The sequence below is a fragment of the Conger conger genome, chromosome 16 (genome assembly GCF_963514075.1).
Source record: "Conger conger chromosome 16, fConCon1.1, whole genome shotgun sequence".
Lineage (NCBI taxonomy): Eukaryota > Metazoa > Chordata > Actinopteri > Anguilliformes > Congridae > Conger > Conger conger.
Genome location: NC_083775.1, coordinates 24,719,128 through 24,745,656, shown reverse-complemented (window position 1 = coordinate 24,745,656; position 26,529 = coordinate 24,719,128). Strand labels below are relative to the sequence as shown.

The following is a 26,529-nucleotide window of genomic DNA, read 5'->3' as shown; positions in this document are numbered from 1 at the left end:
ACGCCACTGCTGGTGTTTCCAAACACACCTTTATTTTCGCACTAGACCCCCCTCATTTCATTAACTGAATGCAAAGTTAGTGCAAATGCGGAAAAATGGCATTTTATACACTTGACACATTTCCTGTATCACATAAATAAATGAAAAGAAATTACAAAAATGTTGCGCTCTGTACAGATATAAAAGGTTGCTGTAGGCTTCATATGAGATGAACCATGGAAGATTCCACGGTAGCTTTTTAAAGGTTCCACTGTGATATCCCGTTCACACACATCTGAAACACAAACACAGAAGCACACAAAATCCTTCAAAAATTACAGGCCAGGAGGTTTATATGCCTATAAACTAATTGGCGGTTTATATGGCCAAACCATATAACCCACGTCCTAGGAAACGTCTGAATAATGGAGATTGTGTAGATTAAAAACACTGCACAGCTTTATTCAGATAGGATTATTTTATCAGGGGGGATGTGTAATAAAATATTTGCATGGCTCCCCTAATTTCATTCATCGATTCGGATGGCCTGAAATTCACAAAGCAGGAGTGTGTTTCTCCGTCGCATAGACCCGGATTTTGATCATTTAACATTCAACTCAGCTACTGCCAATGAAAACAGGGAGGAATTGCTGTTTTCAAATGTACTGATAATGGATATAACTTACTGATAGCAAGTATATATTATATACCATTCATTCCAATGAACTACCAATTTTACTTGGAAGCTGGAAGAACCCAGTTTATAAGCACTTGAGGCCAGAAACCTCTGACACACTCGCAAAGTACAGTACCTGCTTTGTGGTGCTCCAAATGCAATGAAGCGTAACTGTGCACGTACATACTACAAAGTACACTAGCTAGTGTCCTTGGAAGAATGTACTGTCAAGTATGGAAGGAAGCAGAATGCAAGTTTGCATAACGGAACGGGTGCCTCATGTTATTCTCATGCTATGTCACTGAGGGGACTGTCAGGCAGGCACAGCGATATTAACAAAGCCTGTGTGTGTCTGTTTCTACAGCTTTGCATCTTTCCCCAGGAGGAAATGCTATATGTTACATGCCATAGTCAGAGCTTATAGAGGTCCTCTAGAACAAAGCCAATGATGCTTTGAATGTGGTTGCCACAGGCAAATTAAAAAGTGTATGAAGTCGTTTTTAATATATATATGTATATATATATATAATATAATGAAATATACTATCTGTTCAAATACTGTGTATACGCTCAATGAACACTTTATTAGGTATTTATTAGACTTATTTTTAGACTTATTGGTCTTCTACTGCTGTAGGCTATCCACTTTTTGACGTGAGATTTGATGTGTTGTGTGTTTAGAGATGCTCTTCTGCATATCACAGTTGTAATGCATGATTATTTGCATTAGTGTCACCTTCCAGTCAGCTTTGACCAGTCTGGCCCTTCTCTGACCTCTCTCATTAACAAGCCTTCCTTGCCTGCAAAACTGCTGCTCACTGGATGTTTCGCACCATTCTCTGCAAACTGACACTCTTGTGTGTGAAAATCCCCACAGCCATCAGCCATTTCTGAGATACTCCAATCTTGTACCAACAATCATTCCACGGTCAAAATCACTTAAATCACATTTCTTCCCCATTCTGACATTTGGCCTGAAAAAAAAAGCTGAACCACTTGACCACGTCTGCATGCATTTATGCATGTAGTTGCTGCCACATGATTGGCTGATAAAATATTTGCATAAACAAGCTGAAGTAAAAGACTACCTAATAAAGTGGCCACTGAGTGTTAACCATTGTTGTTTATTGTGGAGAGCAAAAAGTATTAATAGGTACCAACAAGTCAGTCATTGCCAGCACTTTGTTACAGGGGAAAAATGTTAAAAAGTGCCTATCTCACCACAGTCTGCATTGACACCATTTCCAAAACAGCTTCCTTGCCTACTATTAAGTATACAAGTCGCATATGCAACTTGTATACTCAATAGTAGGCAAGCCAGCTGATTTGGAGAAGGCCTTCATCCTAAATATCCAGGTAACCAGGTCTGACAACTCATAGTCCATTGTAACCCCTCCTGTTCCTTCCTCAGTTCCATTCTCACTTCAACCCTTATCCCCTTATTCCCTTCCTTCTTCCCTTACCACCTTCCTTCCTTCCTTCCCTCCCTCCTACCCTCACTTCCTGCTTTGTCCCCTCCCTACTGTTTCCTTTTTTCACCTTACCGTTCTTGCTCCCTCACTTCTTCCGCAGTTTCTTCATGAATGTCACTTCATCCCTGTTCCGTATCCCATAGCTGAAAGTAATCACATTTTTGAAGAGAACTTAACTTAACTTCGCTAGTCATTCAACCAAAAACATTGTTTCTTGTTTTAAGAAAAAGCAAGATGCTTCAGCTTCAGTGTGAATGGTTAATACAATCCTAATGCATTTGTATTCATAATATAAAGTATACCATTTTCAAACATGTCATTAAGTCTAGACATGCAACACAGTTATAATGGGCAAGAATGCATTTTCATCAACCACATTTTTTCAGCAAATATAATCTCCGATTCATTTACAGTGGGTAAAGATTTACAACTGACATTACAGGAAAAAAACACAGATGACCTTCTCCCGATTAGCAAATGGAAAAGAATACCTGGCCTTAGAGATGTTAGTCATATGGTAAAAGCATGACTGAACAGCCACTGGAACCTTGTCCATTCATAGCTCACATTGATTATACCAGCAGCCATGCAAACTATTCTTAAGCCATGAATACATTTTCATAACTGCAAAGCAGTTAGTACTTACTCTTTCAGTTTCATTTTGTCATCTTCCAACTTTTCCCCCTCGAACACTAAATGGAAAGTTCTCCATACATATCTCCTGTTGCGAAAACAACACACACATGCTGCAGACATATCGGAACATAGACTGGAATTTAGTGATATTCCAATGTCCTAAACATCTGTATGGCAAAATACAATAAATACATTAAAAATAAGTAAATGGTTGCCATCGAAGATTGATAACAATGCACCAATTAATGTTGTGCATGTTAGCTATTTTCTACAACATCAACAAACTGGTTGAGTTTTTATTTGCTTACTTTCACATATATACTGTCATTATTATGAAGATTATGACAGCATAAAACTATAAAAAATGAAGTTGTGAAAACGAAGTGCTGTGTAAATGAGGTAGCTTGCACAGCATGCCAAAGAGGCCTCAATCGCAAAGTTGAGCTAAATGGCGACCCCTACTGGCGAGAGATCAATAGACTGACACTTGGGTCTTTTTAACGTGTGTGTGCTGCCGTTTATGCGCTTCACCAGCTGACGTGCTTGACTCCACCCTCCCGCTGCTGTTTCAGCTCCATAAAGCGGCAGATAGCCTTCTTCAGGTCCAGAACTGTGGCATTCTGTACAACAACAATGGCTAAAATACACAAATACAATACATACTCATTACAAACCTCAGGAATCACACTCCTGTATAAATTCTCACCATTAACCTTTACTGATTTCGATTGTTGAAGCCTTCCACAGACAAGAGAAAAGATACTCACGCATGACTTCTCCATCTGCCTTACATACACGGACCGTCATAGCCTGGCCGTACTCCAGAGCCACCTGTGAATTAACCTCCTCCAATGTCACCTAGGTCAAATACCGACATAAGAGGTAAACAATCTGCAGCAATGAATAAATGTTGTTCCATGAGAAAATAAAATACCTTTTTTGAACTGCCAGACACTTTAGATTAGAATTCCAAGGGTGTGTGTAATTGGTATGTAGAAATAGTTCCCCCTGTAGTTTCATCCCATTACACGCTAATCGGGAAACAAAAGTCTCTTGAAATCTCAGATTTTCATGAAATTCTCCTCAAAGAAACTTGCTTTGGAGGGAGGATCATTCACACATATTTGAATTGCTGTCAAACTATTTATGGTTAAGAAATGACAGGGCAATGCATGGCAGGTGTCTCAAAGGCTCCCAATATTATTGCATACTGAAGGACATTTCTTTATGAACATTTTCAGGAAAACCTGAGACATGATGGCCCTTAAATTGGTATATCCCTACTATTTGTTATGCAACATACGTTTGGCTACATATAACACCAAGATGTGAAAACAAAATTTTCATATAAACCTGAATCGGGAGATCACACAGTAAAGGATCTTGCACGATCCGAGCAAGCCCCTCCTCGAAAATGTCCAGAAATTCGGAATGCGGTAGTGCTTCTTCATCTTCCTCTTCCTCCTCTTCACCCACTAGCTCCTCGTCATCTTTTTCATCATCTTCACTTTCTCGGGCCACGTCCTTGACTGCCAGCTCCACATCGGGATTTGTCTCTTCCACCTCCGCCATCTGTCTGAAAAGAAGCTAAAGGCTAATAATATGTAATAGTACAAAACAAACGGTATGCACACCAGCCTTCTTTGGATAAGATTGGACAACCCTAACTAATGTTGCCCCATTACAGCACTGGAATCTGGACCTCTAATCCAAACCTGTACGAGCCTATCGTTAGCGTAGAAGTGGAAGAGCCAGTGGTCAGAAAGTAAAAGTCCTGCCATGTGTTTCTTTCACCCATAAAGTCATCTAGCTGATTCACTAATTATTCTACCTCCTGGCTGCAGAATTGTGCTAATTAGCAAATTTAGGTGTTTGGAACAAGGGCTTTTACTTTCTGTACCTGGAGTGTCCACCTCTGCATTAGCAAATAATGATTTGAAAAATAGTTAAAGAGAGGGATAACTCATTTTGATGAACTAATTTGGAAGAACTAATTAAGTTAGGAAACGAATAATCTGTTGCGATTTTTAACTGCATTTAAAAATTATATTGTAACTAACGATTGATGCTTTGTAGCGTGACGTTTGCTAGCTAACACTTGCAATCTCAAACTGATTGACCACAGTAACTGTAACAACAAATGAAAACAGGACTGCAAATTATCGCGATTTCACAATGCAAAACATGAGCATCTTTGTAAGTACGTTAACTAAGTATCTAATATTACATACTTGCTTCTCAATGCTGTCTATTTTTTAATGCTGTTAATGTTTTGTTGGTACAATTCACTCTGTGCTACTTTCGTTTATATTATCCTCACCATGAGGTTTACAGCTGAAATGAGCTTCTCTGAGCTGTTAGTTGAAATCCCTGAGGTGCCCCGGAAGCTAAATATTCCGTAAACGTACTCGTCATAAAATGTCCCTCTAGAATGAATCGGTTAGGCAAACACGTTTTAGCTATTCTCTTTTTCACGTATTTAATCAATGGAAATATTACAAAATAAACACTTAACACTTAATTTAAAGTCACAGTTAACTCGACAAAATTGATGTTTGTATTCGAAGAGGTGAGGTGGCATTTACATCTTTGTTGCACATCGGATGTAAAAGACTGTAACACGCACTGAATCTTGAGATGATGAAACGCCACAAGTTTTGAAATAAGGTCCGTTTCTATACATAACTGAAGTGTCGCAAGTTAAATATTTATCAGATATTTTCATATACGTTGCGTTCAAGGTGGGAAGATGCTGCTCTTCTGTCCGACATGCGGGAATGTGTTGATTGTGGAGGAGGGACAAAAATGTTATAGATTCGCATGTAACACATGTCCATATGTGCATAACATCACGAGAAAGGTAAGTTAGGCAGTTAATTTTGGTTTATTGGTCTAACACTGGGCAAAAGCCAAGTGAAATATCTGTAATAATTGCGAATTTTACTGTTAGCACCTGTCTTTTTGACGTTTTAATACGCTTTAATCTCATCTCTTCAAACAGGCGTGTGTCTAGCTGTTTTTGTGACTGTATTTCCGTTTATTTCATATCCTGTTATTTGTGATTTGTTGGTTTTATTGACTTCTTTTATGTATTATTATTGTTATTATTTCTTTTTATGTTTGATCCTGTGAAGCACTTTGTGACTGTCTGTGAAAGGTGCTGTATAAATAAAATTTACTTAAGAAATTGTTATTGACAAATATCACAATGTAACGTTGAGACAAGTGGAAATATATATAGCATTGTTTTAGAACGGATATATCCCCTTTGCAGTGTTGTCACGGTACAATGGCAGCTGATGGAATTCTCAGGTCTCACTACGTGCCTCCCCGCTGCTATCTGTCAGACACATGGGCAGGACCAATGATTTCACTAAGTGCAGTTGCCTGACAGATGGCAATTGGAGCGATTTCTACCCAAACTTGCAGGGATGTCCTAATGGGAGAATGAGACTTCATGAAAATGATTAACGAGTGGACCTACCATATGCTGTCAGTGACTCACTAATTTCAACAAATCATTGTGTTTTGGTGTGGAGAGGGAAATATTTGTTTCAAACAAGTCAATGATTAACAGTTCAGTGTAGTCCAGCCATCCGGTTCATGAACCCCGATTATCAATCGCTACTTTAGACCATCTAATCTTTGGTTGTTGCCACGACAACCTGTTATACTGATCCCATGAACAGTGCTGAAAAGCTGTTTGGCCCCTGTCGTAATCTGGATGGGCTAACAGACATTGGGAGATAATTATATGGCGCAACTTAGTCTATAGAAAGATTGACAAATCTATGCAGGTGTCTTACAGCATTGAGCTTGTTGTGTTCTTGGCATAATACACATTTTATTGATTTCAGGTGAACAATAGGAAGTACCCCAAACTGAAAGAGGTGGACGATGTGCTGGGTGGTGCAGCTGCCTGGGAAAATGTGGATTCCACGCCAGGTAATATTTACATTATGTGTTTATCTTGTTTCTGTATGAAACTTGCATTTCTTGACTCAGTCACATTTGGTAACCTACTGTTCTTGTGCCCTTAATTCTAAGTTGCTCAACAACTTCATTGTAATATCTGAATGTGTATTATTTCACACAGGTTCCTAGTATTAAATGATCCTTCGTAATGCAACGAAACCACCATAGCTTATATGTGCAAACTCTTGTGATGTTAATCAGACCTGTGTGAAATACGTGAAATACTTTTTACACTTTTTGCGATAGGTTCCAATACACCAGACAGGCTCAGTAAAGCGTAGAAAAGTATTTGAATCCAAAACAAGTATGTATTTGAGCCAGGTCTGAGTTTTGGCTGTGTGTTTAATTCCAGAAACGTGTCCGAAGTGCGAGCACCCGCGTGCGTATTTTATGCAGATTCAGACGCGCTCGGCGGACGAGCCCATGACCACGTTCTACAAGTGCTGCAACATACAGTGCGGCCATCGCTGGAGAGATTGAGCTGGTGGTGGTGGCATGACATCACCAACCTGGTCAGTCTGGAGCGCACACTGGCTGATGGACGTGCAAAGAGGTTTACAGAACCATACAGAAGTTTGGTTTTTCCTCTTCTGTTACTTTTTCCGTGGAATTAATTTAATGGGCACATATTGGGTTCTCTGGACAAGGAATGATTGACAGTACACCCGATCAGAAACTTTGAGGTTGTTGAAGGGCTATTTAGTAAGGAGTATAGTATAGATTTGTGCTTATACAAGTGCAATCTAATAAAGGTATGGATCAACTGCTGATTTGTTTTGCAGAGGTATACGACTTTTTGTGTTTGATGCATCGTTAAGGATATCAGTTAAAGGATAACTTCCTTCTTGGTTAAGGGGACATCCTATCCTCTCGCATTAGAAATTCAGACCACAGAATTACAAGTCGAGCATGTAATTTCAGAAAGAAGATAACCCAGGGAAAGGGTTTGGTTTGACTAGGGGTGCACAGCTCTTGTCCTGGAGGCCCAGAGGGCCTTTGTTCCAGTTACCTAACTTTTAGTTTTCTGACGGCTCTATACTGGAAGCTATGCTGTTTTTTTTAAAATCTGCTACTCAAGAGCTGTAACCTGTAGAGGCCATGATGTGGAAGGATTGTCAATTACAGAAGGGAGACTATAAATTTCACCCTGATGAAGTTGTCTCTAAATTTAAGAAGAGTAGGAAGACCTTTGCGTTTAACATACGGCTGTACTGTATGACATGGTTTATTAAAGACATAAAACAGCTATTTGTTTTTATTTATTTATTTTTGTCTTTTTATTGTTAAAAGAATCATTTTGGACATTTTAATGCAACAGTTATGGCCCAACACACACCGTTCAGTTTACAGGAACACATTTATTTGCATAAACATCACTTGCCACGGCGACACCGTCTGAACAATAACCACCTATCGTATTACAGAACCATCTGTCGCATTACAGGCACACGCGTTTTCATTAAAAAAACAACACGTTGTGCCCAACAGAGCTCTGCTTTTGCACCGTTCCTCCTACGTCTCATAACGTTGCATGTGGACCAGTCTAAATGTGCTGAAAGACAATGGGGACCAGCCTAGATTTTTGCAAATATTCAGAAAAGCTTGACCATGCACTGCCAAAAAATAAAAGACAATGCTCACTGGATATAACACTTCCCTCATGTGCATTGAATGGGATTTTCTGGCAAGACCATGCTGGCTACAGTTACCAGTTCTCAAACAGCATTAACAATAGAAGCCACCACCTCACAGTACGCTTATGAAAATATGATCAGATTTATCAAATGTAAAAAAGTCATAAAGGTTTACTCAGGAGATATGACATGGGTACATACGGAGTTTTCCCAAACCATAAAGTAAGTGATCAGGGTAATTAGCCTGTATAATAGAAACCTAGTATATGCCTGTGTTATTACTGACAATAAAATACCAGACAGTATGCAAAAATCATTCACAGTACCGGAGACATGCGTGGCTGTAACACACGAGGCTACGTGCTCTGAACACGGCGAGTGATGGTCAGTATTGTTAAGCGCAGGTAGGCGTGACAAGGTAACGAGGGTTCCTTACAGATAAAGACGGTATTCCGAATGTGCTTCATTTAAAAGCGCACACAAGCACAGGCAATGTCGTTTTACACAAGGGCTTCAGTGACCCTGTTTTAAATGCAAATGAGAGCCTATCAGGCAAACAGAATAGCTGAGCAAAGGCCACTGGCAACTGGCCAATCAAATTTCTTGAGCTTCAATCAATGGCATAGGACCAGGCTGCATTACGATCATACTGCGCGTCTCATGCTGCAGTGAAAAGCGTTTCGACATTAAATAACAACAAACAACTCCTTTTACCACAGGGATCTCAAACTTCCCAAGGCTGAGGTCAAAAAGGAAACCACAGGAAACTGCAGACACTGCAGGCCTCCCGGGCCGGAGTTTGAGTCCCCTGCGTTAGACACCTAAATAAAGGGCATCGCCTTTTTGTACCGAGATATTGACATTAGCAATTACAGCTCAATTAAACGGACAACCATTCAAGGGAAGTCATCACCGGAAGTCACCTTTGAAACAAACAGTTGCATTTAATAGTTATACGGTACTTTAAATGAATGTTCAACCACGGACCGACTGACTGAAAACAAAACGAGGACGGCATAAAACGTAACCTTATAATAAGCAAATGTATAGATAATGGCAGAAAAACAATCGAGGACTAACACTCAAAGTAAGATCAGAGTGCAACTGCTCCAACACCCCCCGAGGTTACTTTGCTGTAACTCGTGCCCGTGAGAAACTCTTTGATGTTTCCCATGTTAAATAGCCTGCAGTTGGCTGAGGATATGTCATCCCATATTATAATCACCTGAGAGTATAAACAGGAGCAGGGCCTAGTATCTCCTGAGCATGGGGGCTGAAGAGAGCAGTAAGACACAGGGTCGGGCCAGGGGCCAGGGGCTTGGCATATGGGCTGGGCATGGCATGGCACACTTGCATGATGAAGTCACACGGGTGGAACACCATGCGTCTCCACTGGTTCCTGGATCATATTCTGAACTGCTCCTTCCTCTCTGAGCAATGTTTTGACACAGATAACATGACTGATATTTGCAGTCTTTAGATGAACAGAATGTGTTTTTTGTTAGCAGTCTCTTAATTGAATAGAATTATGTTTTTCTTGACAGGAGAAATACACTTGTGACATGACAGTAATGTTGATATGACAATTTCCCTCAATGGCATGGTACTGAGTAAATATGGTAATTACCATGACCTCTTACAAACAGCTGGGCTTGGAATCAAGTTCACTTAACAGTCAATATGAAAATGTGGCTGTACTAATGATGACAAAGCTACTAAACTGTAAATGGATCTACCAAATGTTGCATCATCTAACAGCCCAGGAGAAAAATAGTGCCATCTTGCCAGTCATTTGAAAATAATGCCTGAAGGTCTACTACACAGACCAGAGTAGATCAAAATGAGTGTATTAAGATAGATAGATCTCTACCACACGAAGTGCGTCAACTAGTACCTACTCCGTTATTATACTGTACACTACACATTTTAAAGGGAAAGACAGTAATCCACATACAGATACCTCCAGTGCAGATAAAAGTATCCTGTCCATTAAAATGGTAACTGAGGATAAAAACGAAGAATTCACAGACTCAGTCAAAGCAGGCCTTGGCCTCAATATTAAATATTATGTTAAAATTATACATACAATTAAAACAACTAAATAACTCAAATAAAAAATATATACTGACTTTGCCCTTGCTGACTTGATTGTTTGGTATTGCTACATAGCAAGTTTCACAGATTAATGTTAATTACAGTAAGTGACCTTTTCCCACAGTTTTTCCCTGCATTGCTAATTTCTTCAACTTAAAATTGAAGGGTGTTGGTCTGCACAGGCTGGCAACCCAGCGACTGGGACCTATTTGAGGTTTTCAAAACACAACAGAAAAACAATCTCCTCATAAGTCCTGCACTCAATTCCCTTGTTTTTTTTTCTTTTATTTATTCTTCTATAATTTGATGACTATATATTTCCTTGTTAACTGTCCCCATGGTAACAGGGTGCATGACCTGCACTGTATACTTATTTGTGATTCAGTATTTACAAGGTGGACAGATATTACAATAAAATGATAAAATGGCAGCTATCATTAGAAGGCTGAATGAAAACACAACAGCACACTGGACGGAAATAAGGGACTGAGAGATGTACTCAGACCTCCCACCTGGAGGCGCTGTGAGAACAGAGTTTTTGCATTTGTGTGCGTGCGAGCGTGTGTGTGTGTGTGTGTGTGTGTGGGTGTTTGCATGTGTGTGACGTGTGTGTGCACTGTTAGCACATGCGTTTGTATGTGTAAATATAGCCCTTGCAGTTTGGGCAGGTATGCGTCACATCCTTCAGGTCATCGATCAGGCAGGGGAGTAAACAACAGCCCAGGTCACATCTGTGGAGAGAGAGAGGGAGGGAGGGAGGCAGAGGAAGAGAGAAAGAGAGGGAGGTAAAGGAAGAAAGAAGCTGTTCAGTTCTCTGGTATAAGCCTCTGGTATATATATTATGGTGCGTAAACCTCTACAGAGTTTGTTACTTTGTAAATCTAACTGTATGCCCCTCCACCCAAAACTCCAGAGTAGGACTCTGCCCTACAAAGGCAAACAGCAGTCACTACACAAACAGTGAAAATTAGACTTTGACTTTGTAGTTTAGATCCTATTTTCAGATAAATAAAAAAGATAGCCAGACATTTAGATATATATACAGTACCGTGCAAAAGTTTTAGGCAGGTGTGAAATAATGCTGTAAAGTAAGAATGCTTTCAAAAATAGAAATGTTAATAGTTTTTTTTTTTTATCAATTAACAAAATGCAAAGTGAGTGAACAGAAGAAAAATCTAAATCAAATCAATATTTGCTGTGACCACCCCTGTTCATTCAGTTCTTCTGTTCATGCATTTTGTTAATTGATAAAAATAAACTATTAACATTTCTATTTTTGAAAGCATTCTTATTTTACAGCATTTTTTCACACCTGCCTAAAACGTTTGCACTGTACTGTATTTTTAAAGATTACAACGGGCAAGTACCCAGACATGAACCGCAACAAAATAATTACTCCTGTTTGTTTGAGCCAATCGTCTTTTTGTATCTAACAGCTGTTATAATATTTACACAGTCGTTGGTAGCGTTGTGACATTGTGGGAAGAGAAAGCACCGATTATGAATGAAAATTAAATAAACAACATCACGCTCTAGCTACTGTAACTTGCTCAGCGTGAGTAAATTAAAATAGAAATTGCTCATAAATATTATTAAAAATTAGTTTTGATCAGAACACCAAAACATTACATGCTTCTTATTTCATCCCACTTCTGTCATCATAACATTATCAACAATACATTTATTGTGCTATTATTGTGAGTTGGAACACAAGTGAATTACTGTAAAAATGCAGATTTTGTAATGTCCTGTGACAACTGGTTCTGGTTGGTGACAGTTTCTGGTGCTATATTACAGGACAGAATGTCTATTGCCACAGTACTGTGCCCATTCTCACCCATTAATGCATTTTCATAAGATGCACCAAATACAAATGATCTGTCTTCAAAGGAAGAAAGAGTGAACGATCGGCGTTACGGAGCCGATTATCTGCCGGCCGTACAGAGTCGGTGTTACGCCCGCTCGACCCCCCCCATCTTACCCCACAAAGCAGCAGAAGAGGCAGAACAGGGTGTTCATGAGCCCCACGTCGTGGGTGATGCGCGTGATGATGGCCTGCTGGCAGTGGGGACACACCGTCTGCACCGGGGCGGACTGGAACATCTCCCCCTGCAGGACCGTCACCGTGGTGGCACCGCCCGGGGGGGCCAGCACCGTGGCCGTGTGGCCAACCGGGGAGGCGTAGTGACTGGGGACCGGCCCATACTGCCCCGGGATCGGCTGGGGGAAATGCCCAGGTGGGGGATAATACCCCGCTGGAGGAGGGGCAACAGGGTCACGAGAGTCAACACTGGGTCACACAGCATGTATCATCCATTTGTACATCTGGATATTATTTATTTTACAATTCATTTGAATCAATTACAAAAAAAGGTTTTGGTTAAAGGTACAATAGGTAATTTTGGACTTCTAACGGTCAAGGGAGGAATAGCAGCAACAAACACCTTCAAACCATAGCACTATCCCTCCCACTTCTCCGTCAACGCGCTGACGTTGAAACGCTATTGGCTGTGGTAATTAGAACCAATTTTCAACCAATGAGCTTGAATTATTGTACAGTTATACAATGTTTTGGTAAAGAGTGCCGGCCCATCAACAGTATAAAACCCAAATTTAAGGACTATAAACACAGGCATAGGGTGAGTCAACATGTCAGCGAGCCTTTTTCAATGATAGGAAGGGATTTACAATGGTCTCGTAACAATGTTTTAACATAAAAATCCCACCTATTGTACCTTTAAATGGTTTAAAGTTTGGCTCAATCGTGGAAAAACGGCAAGGAACCGACTTCTAAACCCTAGCTGGTCAGGGGGGAGGCTGTGCTGGATGGACGCGGGCCTTGTGGAGGGGTGTTATGCGGGGCTTACCGTGGGGGTGGGGCATGGGCATCGGCATCGGCATGGCTCCCTCTCCAGGCACGTGAGGAGGCACGTATCCCGGCTGCATGGTGGTCTCGTAGGGTGGGGGCGCGTACTCCGGGGGCAGGGGGTGTCCGAGGGGGGGCGCGGCGTGTCCGTGGGGGGACACGGGATGTCCGTGGGGGGACACGGGATGTTCGTGGGGGGGCATGGGGTGTCCGAGGGAGGGCGCGGTCATCACTGGGACAGCCCCTGCACACAGAATGTTTAACACTGTGACTTGGGAGCTAATCTAACCTAGAGCTAACGGTGGCCAAAGCTCCTAATGACATCATCACTTCGGTTTTTTCATCCCGTATACGCACGCTGCACGCACGCTGCACGGGTTGCGTTATTGCGTCTGTGTGTGCATTCTGTGCTGGTTGCGAGTAACCACAATAACAATGGACCTGCTCAGGCTTCTTCAAAATGATCCTAAAAGGGAGCATTCACTCGGTCGTGCGGGAGGAGGGGAGGAAGGAGATTTGTGCCGTCCTTCCCGTTTACACAGGGCTCTGGCCCCACGGTTCCCTTGGTGATGTGTCCCCTTAGCCCACAGCCCTATTGTTCCCAGTGGCTGGACTGATTTGCAAAGATGCAGCCACACTGCTAATTATTCGCTAGTGCCAGTCTGCTGCCCCTCCATGCCTTTGCCAACCCCAGCAGCAATGCTACTGAACTCCTACAAAACCCAAAACATCCCAGCTTTCACACTCAACACACCCCAGCTTTTACACCCAACACACCCAACACACCCAACACATACCAACTACCGCACCCAACACACCCAACACATACCAACTACCACACCCAACACATACTACCACACCCAACACACCCAACACATACCAACTACCACACCCAACACATACTAACTACCACACCCAACACACCCAACACATACCAACTATCACACCCAACACATACCAACTACCACACCCAACACATCCCAGCTTTTACACCCAACACACCCAACACATACCAACTACCACACCCAACACATCCCAGCTTTTACACACAACACACCCAACACATACGAACTACCACACCCAACAAATTCCATCTTCTACCAGAGTGTTCCCCAAAAATGTAAGTAGTAGGCCAAAGAGAAAAAGTAGAAGGCAAGGGGGGTTCAGATGATGTCCTCTGGCCTTTTTTTCTGATGCAATTTGGAGGCTTCTGGTGCATTTTAATTTGTTGAATGCATTTTAAATGGCTTTATTCTTAAGCATTGAGAGACCAGCAAAGGTGTACGTGCAGACACAAGCAACAAACGAAGGAAAATAAACTTGAAAATATTGTGTATTAGTCAAAATAATGAATCCCACCAATCTTCAACATCTTCGTCACTAGGCCCATTGCAGCGAATACATTTTGAGTGATTGAGGTTATGTGCGATTTTACTTTCAACAGAGGTAATCATGCAATTAGCTTCAATGCGTTGGCCATTATGATATTTTTGTTGTTAAGTTATTAAGTAATTTTTGTCATGTAGGCTACAGCCTAACTTAGACTCGCTATGTTCTGAACAGAAGACGGGGAAGCAGCCGCTTACAAAATAAAGTGGTGAGTAGATAATTTAAACCTACTTTTTTTTTGAGAGCTAAAATATCATATCAATATATATTCATTCACGCCACCTTTTATGGCTCAGAGTGGCTCCACTTTATAAAGACTGCAGCTGGTGGTCGATACAGGTTGCCTGTGCTGGCGCTAGCAGGGCAACATCCAACCTATTTCACATCCGACCAAAAAATGACAAAAGTAGGCTAATGAAAAAAATAACCTCAGCAGGATAACAAGGCCTTTTCTTCTACATAACTAGGTACAGAGTGGACAGCCATTTTGGTAAATGGTATCTGACCTCCGTTAACAAACTATTATTTCTTGTGGGAGCTGGTTTAATAGTATGGGTAAAAGTTGACCAATGTTTGTTGAATTAAACTACTATTTTTCATATATTGACAAGTAGCAAATTGTTTTATTTGGAGCATCTTCGAGGGAAAGGTGTGCGCAGACACCAGCGACCAGTGAGGGAGAATAAACTGGAACATGACACTACTGTATTTTGAATAAAACTTTGTTGCTCAATTTTTTAGTAGTTACAATCATTAATCCCACCAATATTCAACATCTTATTAGTTTTAGGATAATAACAATCTTATTATTTTTAATGTAAATACATATATACAGATCATTGGTTTGAATAGGCAACGGTATCTGCCTGAAAACAAGAATGTACTCTTCAAAGTCCCATTCAGCTGGCAAATTTGAGGAAAGGATTCATGAATGTGCTACACCCATGTGTCTGTGTGTCTGCTAATGAGTGTGTTGGCAACCATAATTATCTATAAATTGAGGCTCTAGATTACATGAAATGGTGGTCAGAAGTATATCATAAATAAAAAATGCCTATGTCCTTGGACTCTTCCCAGTCCATGTCAAGAGACACCAATGCTCTGCTAAGCTGCTCCCGAAGACTGGGAACTGATGTGTCAATTTGAACTGCGCAGAAAGACCCTAGAGGAAAACACTATTTCAACTGCTACCTGCACAACAAAGATAAGGACCAGGGCCTATTTCATCATCAGTTTTTTATTTTTTTTTATCGTAATACCGCAACACGCAAATGTATGAACAAACCGCTTGCCTGGCCAAAAACTGCTACGTAGCCAAACAAAACATCCCAATACAAGTAAATATCACAGGTAAAGACAACAATTAAGGTTTACAGGGAGGTAGGGAGGGACAGGCATAGGTGCAGCTTTAAGAGGTACGTCTTCAGTTTGCGCTTGAAGATTGTGCTGTTCTGACCTCCACGGGGAGTTCGTTCCACCTCCGTGGAGCCAGAATAGACAGTAGTCGTGAGCGGTGAAAGTTTGGAGAGGGGGAGGCGCCAAGCGGCCTGTGGTGGCCGAACGAAGAGGTCTGGCAGGGGTGCAGGGTCTGACGATTTTTTGGAGGTAAGCTGGGGCTGACCCCTTAACTGCTTGGAAATCTAGCACCAATGTTTTGAATTTGATGCAAGCCATAACAGGCAGCTAGTGGAGGGAAATAAGCAGGGGGTGACATGCGAGTGTTTGGGAAGGTTGAAGACCAGACGAGCTGCTGCGCTCCAGTTTGCCAATTCACTGATGAATCAATTTAACTTTATTAATGTTTCTGTTAAGTAGCCTATATGATATGCACATTTCACATTACATAATGTAAAACATATTCTATAGGCTACATAAATTGTATTTTAAGACTGCTGCAACAACAAATGACTCATGGGTTCGCTAAATTACCAAAAATGCAATCGATATGGATGCAATAACGTTTGTCAATGCCGAATCCGACGGACACAAACAGTGGATAGAATGGTTTCTCCTGTTCGCTGATAGCCTAAAAAGTGAAGTGGGTTTACAACCTCGATCGCCTGTTTTTTTTTCGTCAAGCCGTTCAGTTTGGAATTTCTTCAATTTTTAACGTTAGATAAATTTATAGCTATTAACGGCAAACGGCAAAATGATCCATTTTAGAATTGCTATAGCTTACACTTAATGTTAGGTAAGTGATCTATAACCGTTTTCTTTACGAAGCCCGTTATTGTCTGCTGTCCAGTTCCGGGATCTGCCTGTGTGGGAAATTGTGAAATTTACGTTTTGTTGCAAATGGTGCCCGGTAGGCTATATTCGTATTAATATCAATGTAAATTAAGGTCACATTGCCCAAAGTCAGCAAACTGTTCAAGAATGTGTCAGAGTAGCCAATTGTAAAGTTAGCCAGCCATTAGGCTGTGAGATGGATCACGATATAGGATACTAGGCCTACTACCGAACCTCAGGGATTTTGAAGCCTATAATATGGTTTACTTTATTTTTCTAACGTTACAACTATGTTGAGGGTAGTTTGCTAACCGGGTAAACGCTGATAGAACTTAATATGTTAACCTGCTAGGTAATATGCGAAATGACCCCCAGAAAATAGAACAAACTCACAGCTGATTGTGATTAGGTGATTAAACTACATCGCATTCGCAGAGAAAATGACGAGCTGTCAGCGCAAAGAGCAACAGTAGGCGCTTTTCTCTCTCCCAAGAGAGCACAAGTTACATTGTAATCATAACTTTACATTGATATATGAAGCTAGCGCGTGTGCCAATACAGTTAGCAGCGGACAGTATTATTAGGCTACTGATTTTATAATTCCAGATACCATTATATCTATTTAAAGATATAATTATGTTTTATAGAGTAGCCGGCCAGCTACCAGTGAGTAGTCATCCATGTTAGCCGGCAGCCGGCGCTTGGGCAACACTCTGTTCCACACCCAACTCATCACATTCAACACAGCCAAGCTACTGTTAATCGCGCAGGTGTACCTGATGAAGGTAGCCATGCAGGGGGCACATACCTGAGACAGGTGGCTTGCCGTTCTTCTCTTCCACTAGGGGTGCAGTGGGCCCGCCAGGGTAGGGAGGAGGGGGATCGCTCGACATCCTGCCTGGAACTCTGGAGGGCTGCTGGGAACAGCGGGCTCCGCTCACAGACAGCCAGACAGTCGCTCTGCGGTAAGGTGAGAACGCAACTGTGAGATCATCCTTCAGAACAACCTATACATCTATAATTACATCTTCAAATCTATCTGTAATGAGGACATATACAAAAATACAAAGTCATTGTCCTTGGTTTGCCACAGCAACTATATTTCGTGATCGCGAAATAAACGATTTTTTAATCGTTTGAAGTTTTAAATCCTCAGGTTTCCAAACGTCTCATGACATACTGTGACTGACACCTGTATCTGTGTACCTGTAGATGTGGGTCTGATATGCAACAGGCGCAATACTGCAGGGACACTCCAAGAACCAACTACCAACTGTTAGCTTGAGCTGGTCAAATAATGTCAGACTAGAAGCTGGTTTGAACTGGTCAGCCAGCTACGAGCTGTTTTAAAATCTAGCTTGAGCTGTTTTTTCTTATATTGCACCAATCATTGGTTGTGCTATTAGTTTTGTGTGCACTAAAAGGTTACTGTGCTCAGAGCTTCACTAAAGAAGATATGATAAATCTGCATAAAGTAGCACCTGATATCTGGGAATATTATGAAATCATGTGTGAAGTATATGCACTCCTCTGAACAACTCATGAGTCAGGGGTTATTAACTGTACAACAAGCTAAAAAGCCTACACACGCCTACACGGTCTGTCTCATGGTCAACCTCTTTTACACCAAATATAATCCACTCAGAGATAACTCCCTGCTTGTGTGCAACAATGAAATGTGTTCTGAAAATCCAAATGTGTAACACTGCAGGTCCAATCTGAACCGACACACTTTGTAGCCTCCCCTAAAAGAAGTCTGGGAAATGTAATCCTGATCTCCTATGTAATCCACCTTAACCTTCCCCTTCTTGGATTATTTTGTTTTGGAAAATATATGTTTCTGCATACCTGAAACTAGCTGGAGCATTCAACCAACAGAACCAGCACCATCTATGAGTCTCTGTGAAACTAAACGTACTCGGATCTGTTGTTCACCATAGCAAATAAAATGTTGCTAAAAAGTTCAAACTACTGGAGGACTTGGGTCTGAGATGTCAAGGTGGATTAAACTGCAGTGCAGTCACCTTATTCCCCTGTGGCTCAATTACATCAGTTACTATTACAACAAAAGAAACGGGTCAAGAAATTAATTTCCTCTGGTAGGATTAAAGGAAGTAATGAGTTTGAGCGTTCCCAGGTAATGTGATGATTAAATCTGGGAGTCATTAGCGCCTCTCTTTCTGAGGAACTCGTCCTGTCTGACGTCACTGTGTGGCATTATGAGAAAGAGCTCCAAGCACCACTCAACCCTGCTTCCTGTGTGACCGCCTCACTCTCGTGGACAAACAGGAGCTTTCACCAGCACTCATGCTCTGGGGGAGTGAGGAAGGCACACTGATTAGTGCCCCCCACTAGACTAGACCGGAGTCAACAACACATTTGAAAAGCTTTAACCCCTTTCATCCCGTTACATGGGAAACTACTGCTGCAGAGTCTCCCCAATAACTTTTAAAACCAAAAAGGAATTTAGTTCTGAATACTGGTGAAAACGGAGGCATCGTTTACAATGGTCAGAAATCTGCAGGAATTTTAGTGGTGTGGAAGATGTACAGTGATTGACCCAGGTCTAGATATACAGTGACTGACCCAGGTCTAGATATACAGTGACTGACCCAGGTTTAGATATACAGTCTTTGACCCAGGTCTGGACATACAGTGATTTACCCAGGTCTAGATATACAGTCTTTGACCCAGGTCTGGACATACAGTGATTTACCCCGGTCTAGATATACAGTCTTTGACCGGGGTCTGTGTCACAGACAGGGCAGGACAGATCATCATGCTGGAGGCCAAGATAGTGGTTTGGCACGGTGATCCCCCATTAACAGGGGCTCAGCGTGCCCCAGCTGAGAGGGGGGCAGGTACGCAGGTGATGGGAGAGGTGGCAAGAGACTGACCTGCAGGAAACAGGGCGTCACTATGAAACCTCAAACTTCTGTTCTGGCCTCTCTCCTGCCAACACACTCCCAACACCTGGGGAGAAGGGAAAGAAAACAGATCGTCATCATTATGATTTTTTGTATTATTCATTCATTATCATTATTATGATGCTAATATTGAGAATAAAAAGGAGTAACAATAATAATATTGATCATAATCATCATCATCATAATAATAATAATAATAATAATAATAATAATAATAATATCATCTGGTTGGTTCCTCACTCAATAATGTATGAAATTGAATTGACTTTACCCCAATGATTCAGATAGTGATCGGACACTGCGAAGAACACTGGAGCAGCTGGCTGCTCACTGGGGCCACTGGCAGGGAGAAAGAGGAGCGGATGGGCGTGGCTATTCTGGACACTTGGGGCTCCATGTGAAAAGGAAAACGCATGGGGAGCAGGTCTGTACATATCCACTTTAACTTCTATTTCATTACTTTAATCTTCCATATTGTTGTGTGCCATAATAATAACAAATAAACAAAAAAGTGGCTATTTACTACCATATGTAGGTTGGCCTGTAGCGTAATGGTTAAGGTCCATGACTGGGACACGCAAGGTCAGGGGTCCGATCTCCGGTGTAGCCACAATAAGCTCCGCACAGCTGGTGGGCCCTTGAGCAAGGCCCTTAACCCTACAATGCTCCAGGAGAGGATTGTCTCCTGCTTAGCTAGTCTAATCAACTGTGCCCTGGATAAGAGCATCTGCCAAATGCCATAATGTAATATATGTGTATATTACTAGGAAAGGATCTTAAAAGATCTCAAAAATGCACCATAAAATACAGAAATACAGAACAAAATTCAAAATGGGAAAATAATTTTGTTAAAAAGCCCTGCATATGACTGGTTTATGAGGCTGGCATGACGTCTGAAAACCGGTAATGCCCCCTGTTCCTTCCCCAGGCTCATAAATCCCAAAGCACCCCTGAACAGGGAAACATTCGTTTCTCAGCCAACTGGCAGTGTCCCTACTGAGGTCACATGGCACGGAGGCTCTCATATCATCAGCGTATGCAAAATAAAACCGCTGGAAAATATGAACATCATCAGAGGACTGGCCATGCCAGTTGCTAATTTTTGGAACGACTCTTCGAAGTTAGAAGTTAAACTTTACATCTTAGCCAGGGTGATCACCCTACAGGCCCAAGAAAAGAGAACCAGCCCCCACCTTAGAGACCCAGACAGCCATCAGTGACGGCAGATCTGACCAATCGCTCTAGATGTGGGATAGATGTCTTATTCAGACTGAACCAATCAACACTGAAACCCTGGTTTTGTTTGGGAGTTGGTGATTTTGAGTTGTGCTAATTAGCTCCGAGAGCTGAAACTCCGACTGCGTTCCTAAACTCACCCTTGCGACGAACCGTGCACCATAAGAGGTCCCGTGGGTCCTCTCTGCGCTCCAAAACTCACAATGGAAGATTCTGAGTAAGCCTACGGTAAGGTCAAGATGCCAGCTTCAGTAGGAAACCTAAGCCGGCAGTCTTGTGCCTGGGAGAAGGATCAGAGTTCCCTCAGCGTCATCGCTCACTGAAATGACACCGCTCTGTCACGTGACAAGCACGACCCTCAATCCTGTCTAGCCAGCAACCAGACAGACTGAGTGTTCAGTAAGAGCTGCAGAGCAGCAAAGACAAGAGTATAATGTACTCATTGTGCCACAGCATAACATTGTTGTTCTTCTCTGTCTTTCGTAAATTACTTATAAATAAAAGTTGCATATTACAAAATTATGTCACTTTATTCTAATTCTAGTGTGGTCTCTTTGAATACTGATTAAAAGGAACTCAAATTAAAATCTGACCACAATATTTACTGTAGCATTTCAGGTTACGTACCTTGCTCGTGGGTAAAATAACAGTTCCCCATATGAAAAAGGAACCTGCATCCTCTCAATCCAATGATGACGAGGCTAAACTAATCCTAGGTCAGGTTTTGTATTTATAAAGCATCTCAGGGTAAGAGTGCTGGTCCAGGGACAGGTTTCAAGAAACGGCAACATTATAGGCGAAGGGCCTTGACTGATCCTAGATCAGCACTTCTACTCTGCAGCCCAAGATTTATACATATTTTAATTATAGGAGTGCTCAGCTTTCTTCACTCTGTACTACAGCTGCTTCTTTGGCCGTGTGCCTCATTTCTTGTTGGTTCAGCACTGTCCAAGGACATTTATACCCAAATCAATCATTACAAAGGGAAGGGATGAACAAAATCAAAAATATGAAAAGGCAATTCAGACAACTTCATACAACACAGTAAAGATGTTTGCGAACTGAACACAATTTAAACATTATCATCACACAGCTTGTCTGTAACGCTTTATGTACATTTATAGTACACCTTTAAACGTTCAGTTTAGCTCAGACAGGATCGTTTGTTTTGTTGTTATCCATGGGTGTAAAAGAGACTTCCCATCCAGGGTCTGCAAGCCACTTAATATCACATCTATTTTCTATTCTGTTCTTTCTGGAGGTGTTTTAGTTTTGGCAATTTCCCATGACTTTCCAAGGACAGTGGGATACTGTCCTGCTGCTTTTCACTCTGTAATAACCTGCTAAAATGCGCTGTCAGTAACTTACTGAAATGACCAGGCAGCCACTAGTTGTAGTAAGCAACGTGGGTTGTTAGGCGATTGGCAACGATTACATAACGCAGTTACAACGACTAATATTCTCCTTATTTATTACATTCGTTTTTGGAATGCTGCCAAAGTAGGATGCTGAAAATTAGAAACCATTCAACCATACAGTACCTGAGTTAGCGTTGAACTCCAACCTGAGATTCAAAATATTTTTAATCCAGATGGGCGTGGACGTTTACAGCTGAGCTAGTGTACATCACAGTCTGAGCATTATGGATGTTCCACTTGCTATATTTACACCGATTATCCCGCTAAACCAAATTCTAAAAAGAATACACTTATCTTACCACTCTTACATAATGATCACCATCGCATCGCCTGTCAAATCAGAGCGATCAGCTGTCTTCGTGGAACTCACACACACCCATGGGGCTTGTAGTTCTCTTTTCACCAACCGTTAAGGACACCCACTGACAATCTGATGGCCACAATACACAAAAACTACAAGTACCATGACCTTCGGAGGAGTTAAACACTGTTCTGAAGAGGACACCGCTCGCGGATTAATGTAGCGAGCTAGCCTGCAACCCGATTGTCTTTCTGTTGCATGGTTACATGCATGTTAATCAGTTTAAGACTTACACGTTTTATCTAAGATTAACACACAGAATGACAATGTACAGAAAATAAAAATAAAAATTCTGCTCCCGAAAAATTCAATGAAAATGAGTTGTCTTGTTTGCTAGGTAATTATATAAGCGCTAGCTAGCTCATCATACTGATAGCTGGATAGCTAAACTAGCTATTATTTTGGGCTATTCGTTTGGTAGCTTGCTGGCACGCCTATGTTTATATATTAGAATTTCACAATCGACGTAAAGCAACGTGCTTTCGACTATTTATTTGTTTAACGAGTTATTTAGATGAACCCAGATAAACATTTGCTCACAAGCTAGCTTGCAAGGTTGAAATCCTACCAATAATTATGTATACCGTTAGCTTGCTAGCAACAGAACTCATTCATACACCACTTATAATTACGATAAATCCAGTTACCTGCTGTAGCGTTTCTATCTGTCACCAAACAGATGTAATCCAGAGAGAAACAATTTATATTGAAAGGTGATGAGAGGAGGGCGAAGCTTTTAAATGCAACCCAGTTATTATCGTCTCCAAGCTCTATCCGCTGCCGAGGATTTGACGTAAACAATAGAAAAGCACGTAGGTCTGCTCTGGCAACCAGGGTTCAAGCCGCCCGGTTTTGCTTTTAATTCTAGGCTACAGCACAAGAGGTCTAGGATTGCGGTATTTCGGGGAAAGTAGCGTCATCAGTCTCAACCCATTTCGACGAAAAACCACTGAAAGCCCACTTGGAAAGAAAGAAAAAAAGTTGTAATCTAGTGCGTCTTAAATTTGTTTATGTTTGTATTAGTTTTTAATCCGGGTAATTCAGAATCTTACATCTGACACTCTAAATAGGCCAACAGCAACCCACCACACAGGATTATTAAACAATTAGGCAATCTACAGCCTATATTATTTATCATTATTTAAGATTAAAATAAATTAAAAAAACATATAGCCTACAGTGGGAAGCGAACTAAATTGTATTATATAATTTCATATTGCCTTTCTCTGTAGCCTAAAACCATCCAGTAAAAACCATTCTAATCAGAATCCGTTTTTATTAACGGAATGGTCATTGGCTACTTCGACGTCATTCAAAAGCAATGCAATGCAATTTTATTTGGGCAAGCGTGTTCAGGTTGATTTTCCTGAAAACAAAAAGCAAGATTTCCTTAAAGAAAATGATCGGGGTTAGCTAAAAGATTAGAAAATATCTAAATCACGAATGCATAGTTTTATCCATTTGTCTTCAGCAGACCAAAGTTTCAGCTACTTAAAAGCTTTTACCAGCTAGTATTTTACACTTACCGCTCACTGTCAGACCATCATTTTCTGAGACCAAAGAGTTCGCCTGTAGGTTTCAGTCCCCGATAAGACGTCCTCCGCTCTAGGTTGCACATAGAGAGAGAGCGAGAGAAATAGCCTGCATTTCGTGCTTAAGTGAATGGGGTCGTACAGTATGCTCGTACAGTATGCACGTTTATTATTATTCAAACGATAACGTCCATTACATTTATCCAATCACTTGTTCAGACATTTTCCAGAGGGAATAAAACACAATAAAATCCAGGAATAAGCTTCCCTGTAAATACTGTATCAAAACAGACATACTATATACTATCCAAATAGCCGGGAATTATCATGTTTCAGTTGTAAAAACGAATGCGCTTCAATTATTTCATCTATCTGTTATGTTTAGGATTACAAAATTTAGCCAAAGTTGCATTAAATGATGACCATTCCCATAAAAAGTTTTTGGTTTTCCAGGATGTTCCAGAAAAATAACTTAGAATATTGAATTACTTGTTGGGAAAAGGTAAGAGCCTGCTTTATATTATAAATAATATTTTTGTTGTAATCACAATATTGTGAATTTAACTGTGCACAAGGAATTGTACATCATACTCAATTCAGCAGTCTTTCAGCATTTTTAGCAGGAAAACTGTTTCACGTCTTGTTTACTACTAAGAACATAACTGTGGTTTTCTTGCAATGAAGCCCTAATGATGATGGAAAATGTGATGCTCTATGATTAGCAGAGACTGCCTCCATGCTCCAGCTGAATTTTACAGAAGGTAGAGTCCCTGTACGCTTGGAGCCCACCCCTCCTGCTCCAGATGATGACACGGGTCTACATCGCTGCTGGGCCAGCTAGTGTGATTTGTTGGATCAAACGCAGGGCTGTGGCACTTGCCATCTGCTTAATCCCTCCAACATCACATTCGACCCACACAGACAGCAAAAGCCTCTCCTCTACTCAGTCGGATATAATCCTAGTATACAAAACCCAGATGTTGGCCCGGCGTGGTTATACCAGGTCAGATAAGGGAATGGGGGTAGGGATCTGGGGTCTGTAACTAAATCTGCTAAATTACTCAATTGTAAATTGAATGAGAGATATCAATCAAATAAATATATATTCTGTATTTGTTCAAATTATATAGGCTTCCTGGGCAGGGTGCCTTACTGAAACACCAGAACTGATGCACAAATACTGACCACACCACTGCCGAATGTGCATGACTGTTGTATTTCTCATTATTTTGATGTTTCTTGCTCTAACAAAGGCCTAGGTTGACACATTTTGATTTTGCAGTACATTCACTTTATTAGGTACACATATCTAGTACCATTTTGGCTCCAGAACAGCTTGAAATCTTTGTGGCATGGAGCCAACAAAGTACTGGAAATATTCCTTATGAATGCTGACTCAATAGCATCAGCACAGTGCCTGAACACTTTACAGCCGCACATCCATGCTGGTGCATCCCAAGGGTGCGGTATTGCATCGATATCTGGGGACTGCGCAGGACATTTTCCTGGTTGAAAACGGTAGACTGTGGCCATAAAGAGATGCACACGGTCATCAATAATGCTTAGGTATGCTGCTGCATTTCAATGATCCTCAGTTGGCATTAAGGAGCCTTATGTGTGCCAGTAAAACATCCCCTACACCATTCCACCAATACCAGCCCGCACTGTTGACACAAAGCAGCATGGACCCACGGATTGATACAGTTCATGCCAAATTCTGACCCTGCCATCTGCGTGTTGTGGCAGAAATTGCAAGTTGGCAGACCAGGTGCACAATTTCCTATCTTCAGTTGTCCAGTTTTGGTGATCACATGCCCACCATCGTCTCAACTTCCTGTTCTTCGCTGGTAGGAGCGGAACCTGGCATGGTCTACTACTGCTGTAGCCAATCCACGTCAGTGCTCGCGGTATTGTGTGTTCAGAGCTGGTAACTGTTATTTGAGCATCTGTCACCTTTCTGTTCATTTGAAGTCTGGTCTATTCTCTCATTAGCAAGGTGTTTTCACCCTGCTCACTAGATGTTTTTTTGCCACACTGTTCTCTTTAAACTCCAGAGACTGTAGTGCCTGAGATATCCCAGGAGGGCAGCTGTTTCTGACATGCTA

General features: G+C 41.4%; 3 protein-coding genes across 16 annotated transcripts; 1 reads left to right on the top strand and 2 right to left on the bottom strand.

Annotated features, from left to right (window-relative positions):
- Positions 1-10: 10 nt before the first annotated feature.
- snrnp25 (small nuclear ribonucleoprotein 25) lies at positions 11-5,173 on the bottom strand. 7 transcript variants are annotated; one of them, XM_061223715.1, is made up of 7 exons: positions 5,084-5,173; positions 4,117-4,339; positions 3,531-3,621; positions 3,295-3,400; positions 2,774-2,848; positions 2,200-2,270; positions 11-274 (listed from the first exon to the last, which is right to left on the bottom strand). In XM_061223715.1, exons 2-6 carry the CDS (start codon positions 4,333-4,335, stop codon positions 2,213-2,215), a joined length of 549 nt encoding a protein of 182 aa, XP_061079699.1. In that variant the 5' UTR covers positions 4,336-4,339; positions 5,084-5,173; the 3' UTR covers positions 11-274; positions 2,200-2,212. The 7 variants fall into 7 exon arrangements, with proteins under 7 accessions (XP_061079699.1, XP_061079697.1, XP_061079698.1 ...); XM_061223713.1 differs by having other exon boundaries at positions 4,117-4,350; positions 5,084-5,161; XM_061223714.1 differs by having other exon boundaries at positions 4,117-4,335; positions 5,084-5,130.
- On the top strand, positions 4,714-7,984 carry polr3k (polymerase (RNA) III (DNA directed) polypeptide K). Of its 2 annotated transcripts, none has more exons than XM_061223722.1 (3): positions 4,714-4,959; positions 6,621-6,708; positions 7,091-7,984. In XM_061223722.1, exons 1-3 carry the CDS (start codon positions 4,939-4,941, stop codon positions 7,216-7,218), a joined length of 237 nt encoding a protein of 78 aa, XP_061079706.1. In that variant the 5' UTR covers positions 4,714-4,938; the 3' UTR covers positions 7,219-7,984. The 2 variants fall into 2 exon arrangements, with proteins under 2 accessions (XP_061079706.1, XP_061079704.1); XM_061223720.1 differs by lacking the exon at positions 4,714-4,959 and adding an exon at positions 5,221-5,623.
- Positions 7,985-7,986: 2 nt separating this feature from the next.
- cdip1 (cell death-inducing p53 target 1) lies at positions 7,987-24,499 on the bottom strand. 7 transcript variants are annotated; one of them, XM_061223702.1, is made up of 7 exons: positions 23,540-23,728; positions 20,149-20,216; positions 19,848-19,923; positions 17,759-17,910; positions 13,334-13,576; positions 12,448-12,721; positions 7,987-11,197 (listed from the first exon to the last, which is right to left on the bottom strand). In XM_061223702.1, exons 4-7 carry the CDS (start codon positions 17,841-17,843, stop codon positions 11,086-11,088), a joined length of 714 nt encoding a protein of 237 aa, XP_061079686.1. In that variant the 5' UTR covers positions 17,844-17,910; positions 19,848-19,923; positions 20,149-20,216; positions 23,540-23,728; the 3' UTR covers positions 7,987-11,085. The 7 variants fall into 7 exon arrangements, with proteins under 7 accessions (XP_061079686.1, XP_061079689.1, XP_061079688.1 ...); XM_061223705.1 differs by lacking the exon at positions 23,540-23,728 and adding an exon at positions 22,655-22,793; XM_061223704.1 differs by lacking the exon at positions 23,540-23,728 and adding an exon at positions 21,254-22,238.
- Positions 24,500-26,529: the final 2,030 nt, after the last annotated feature.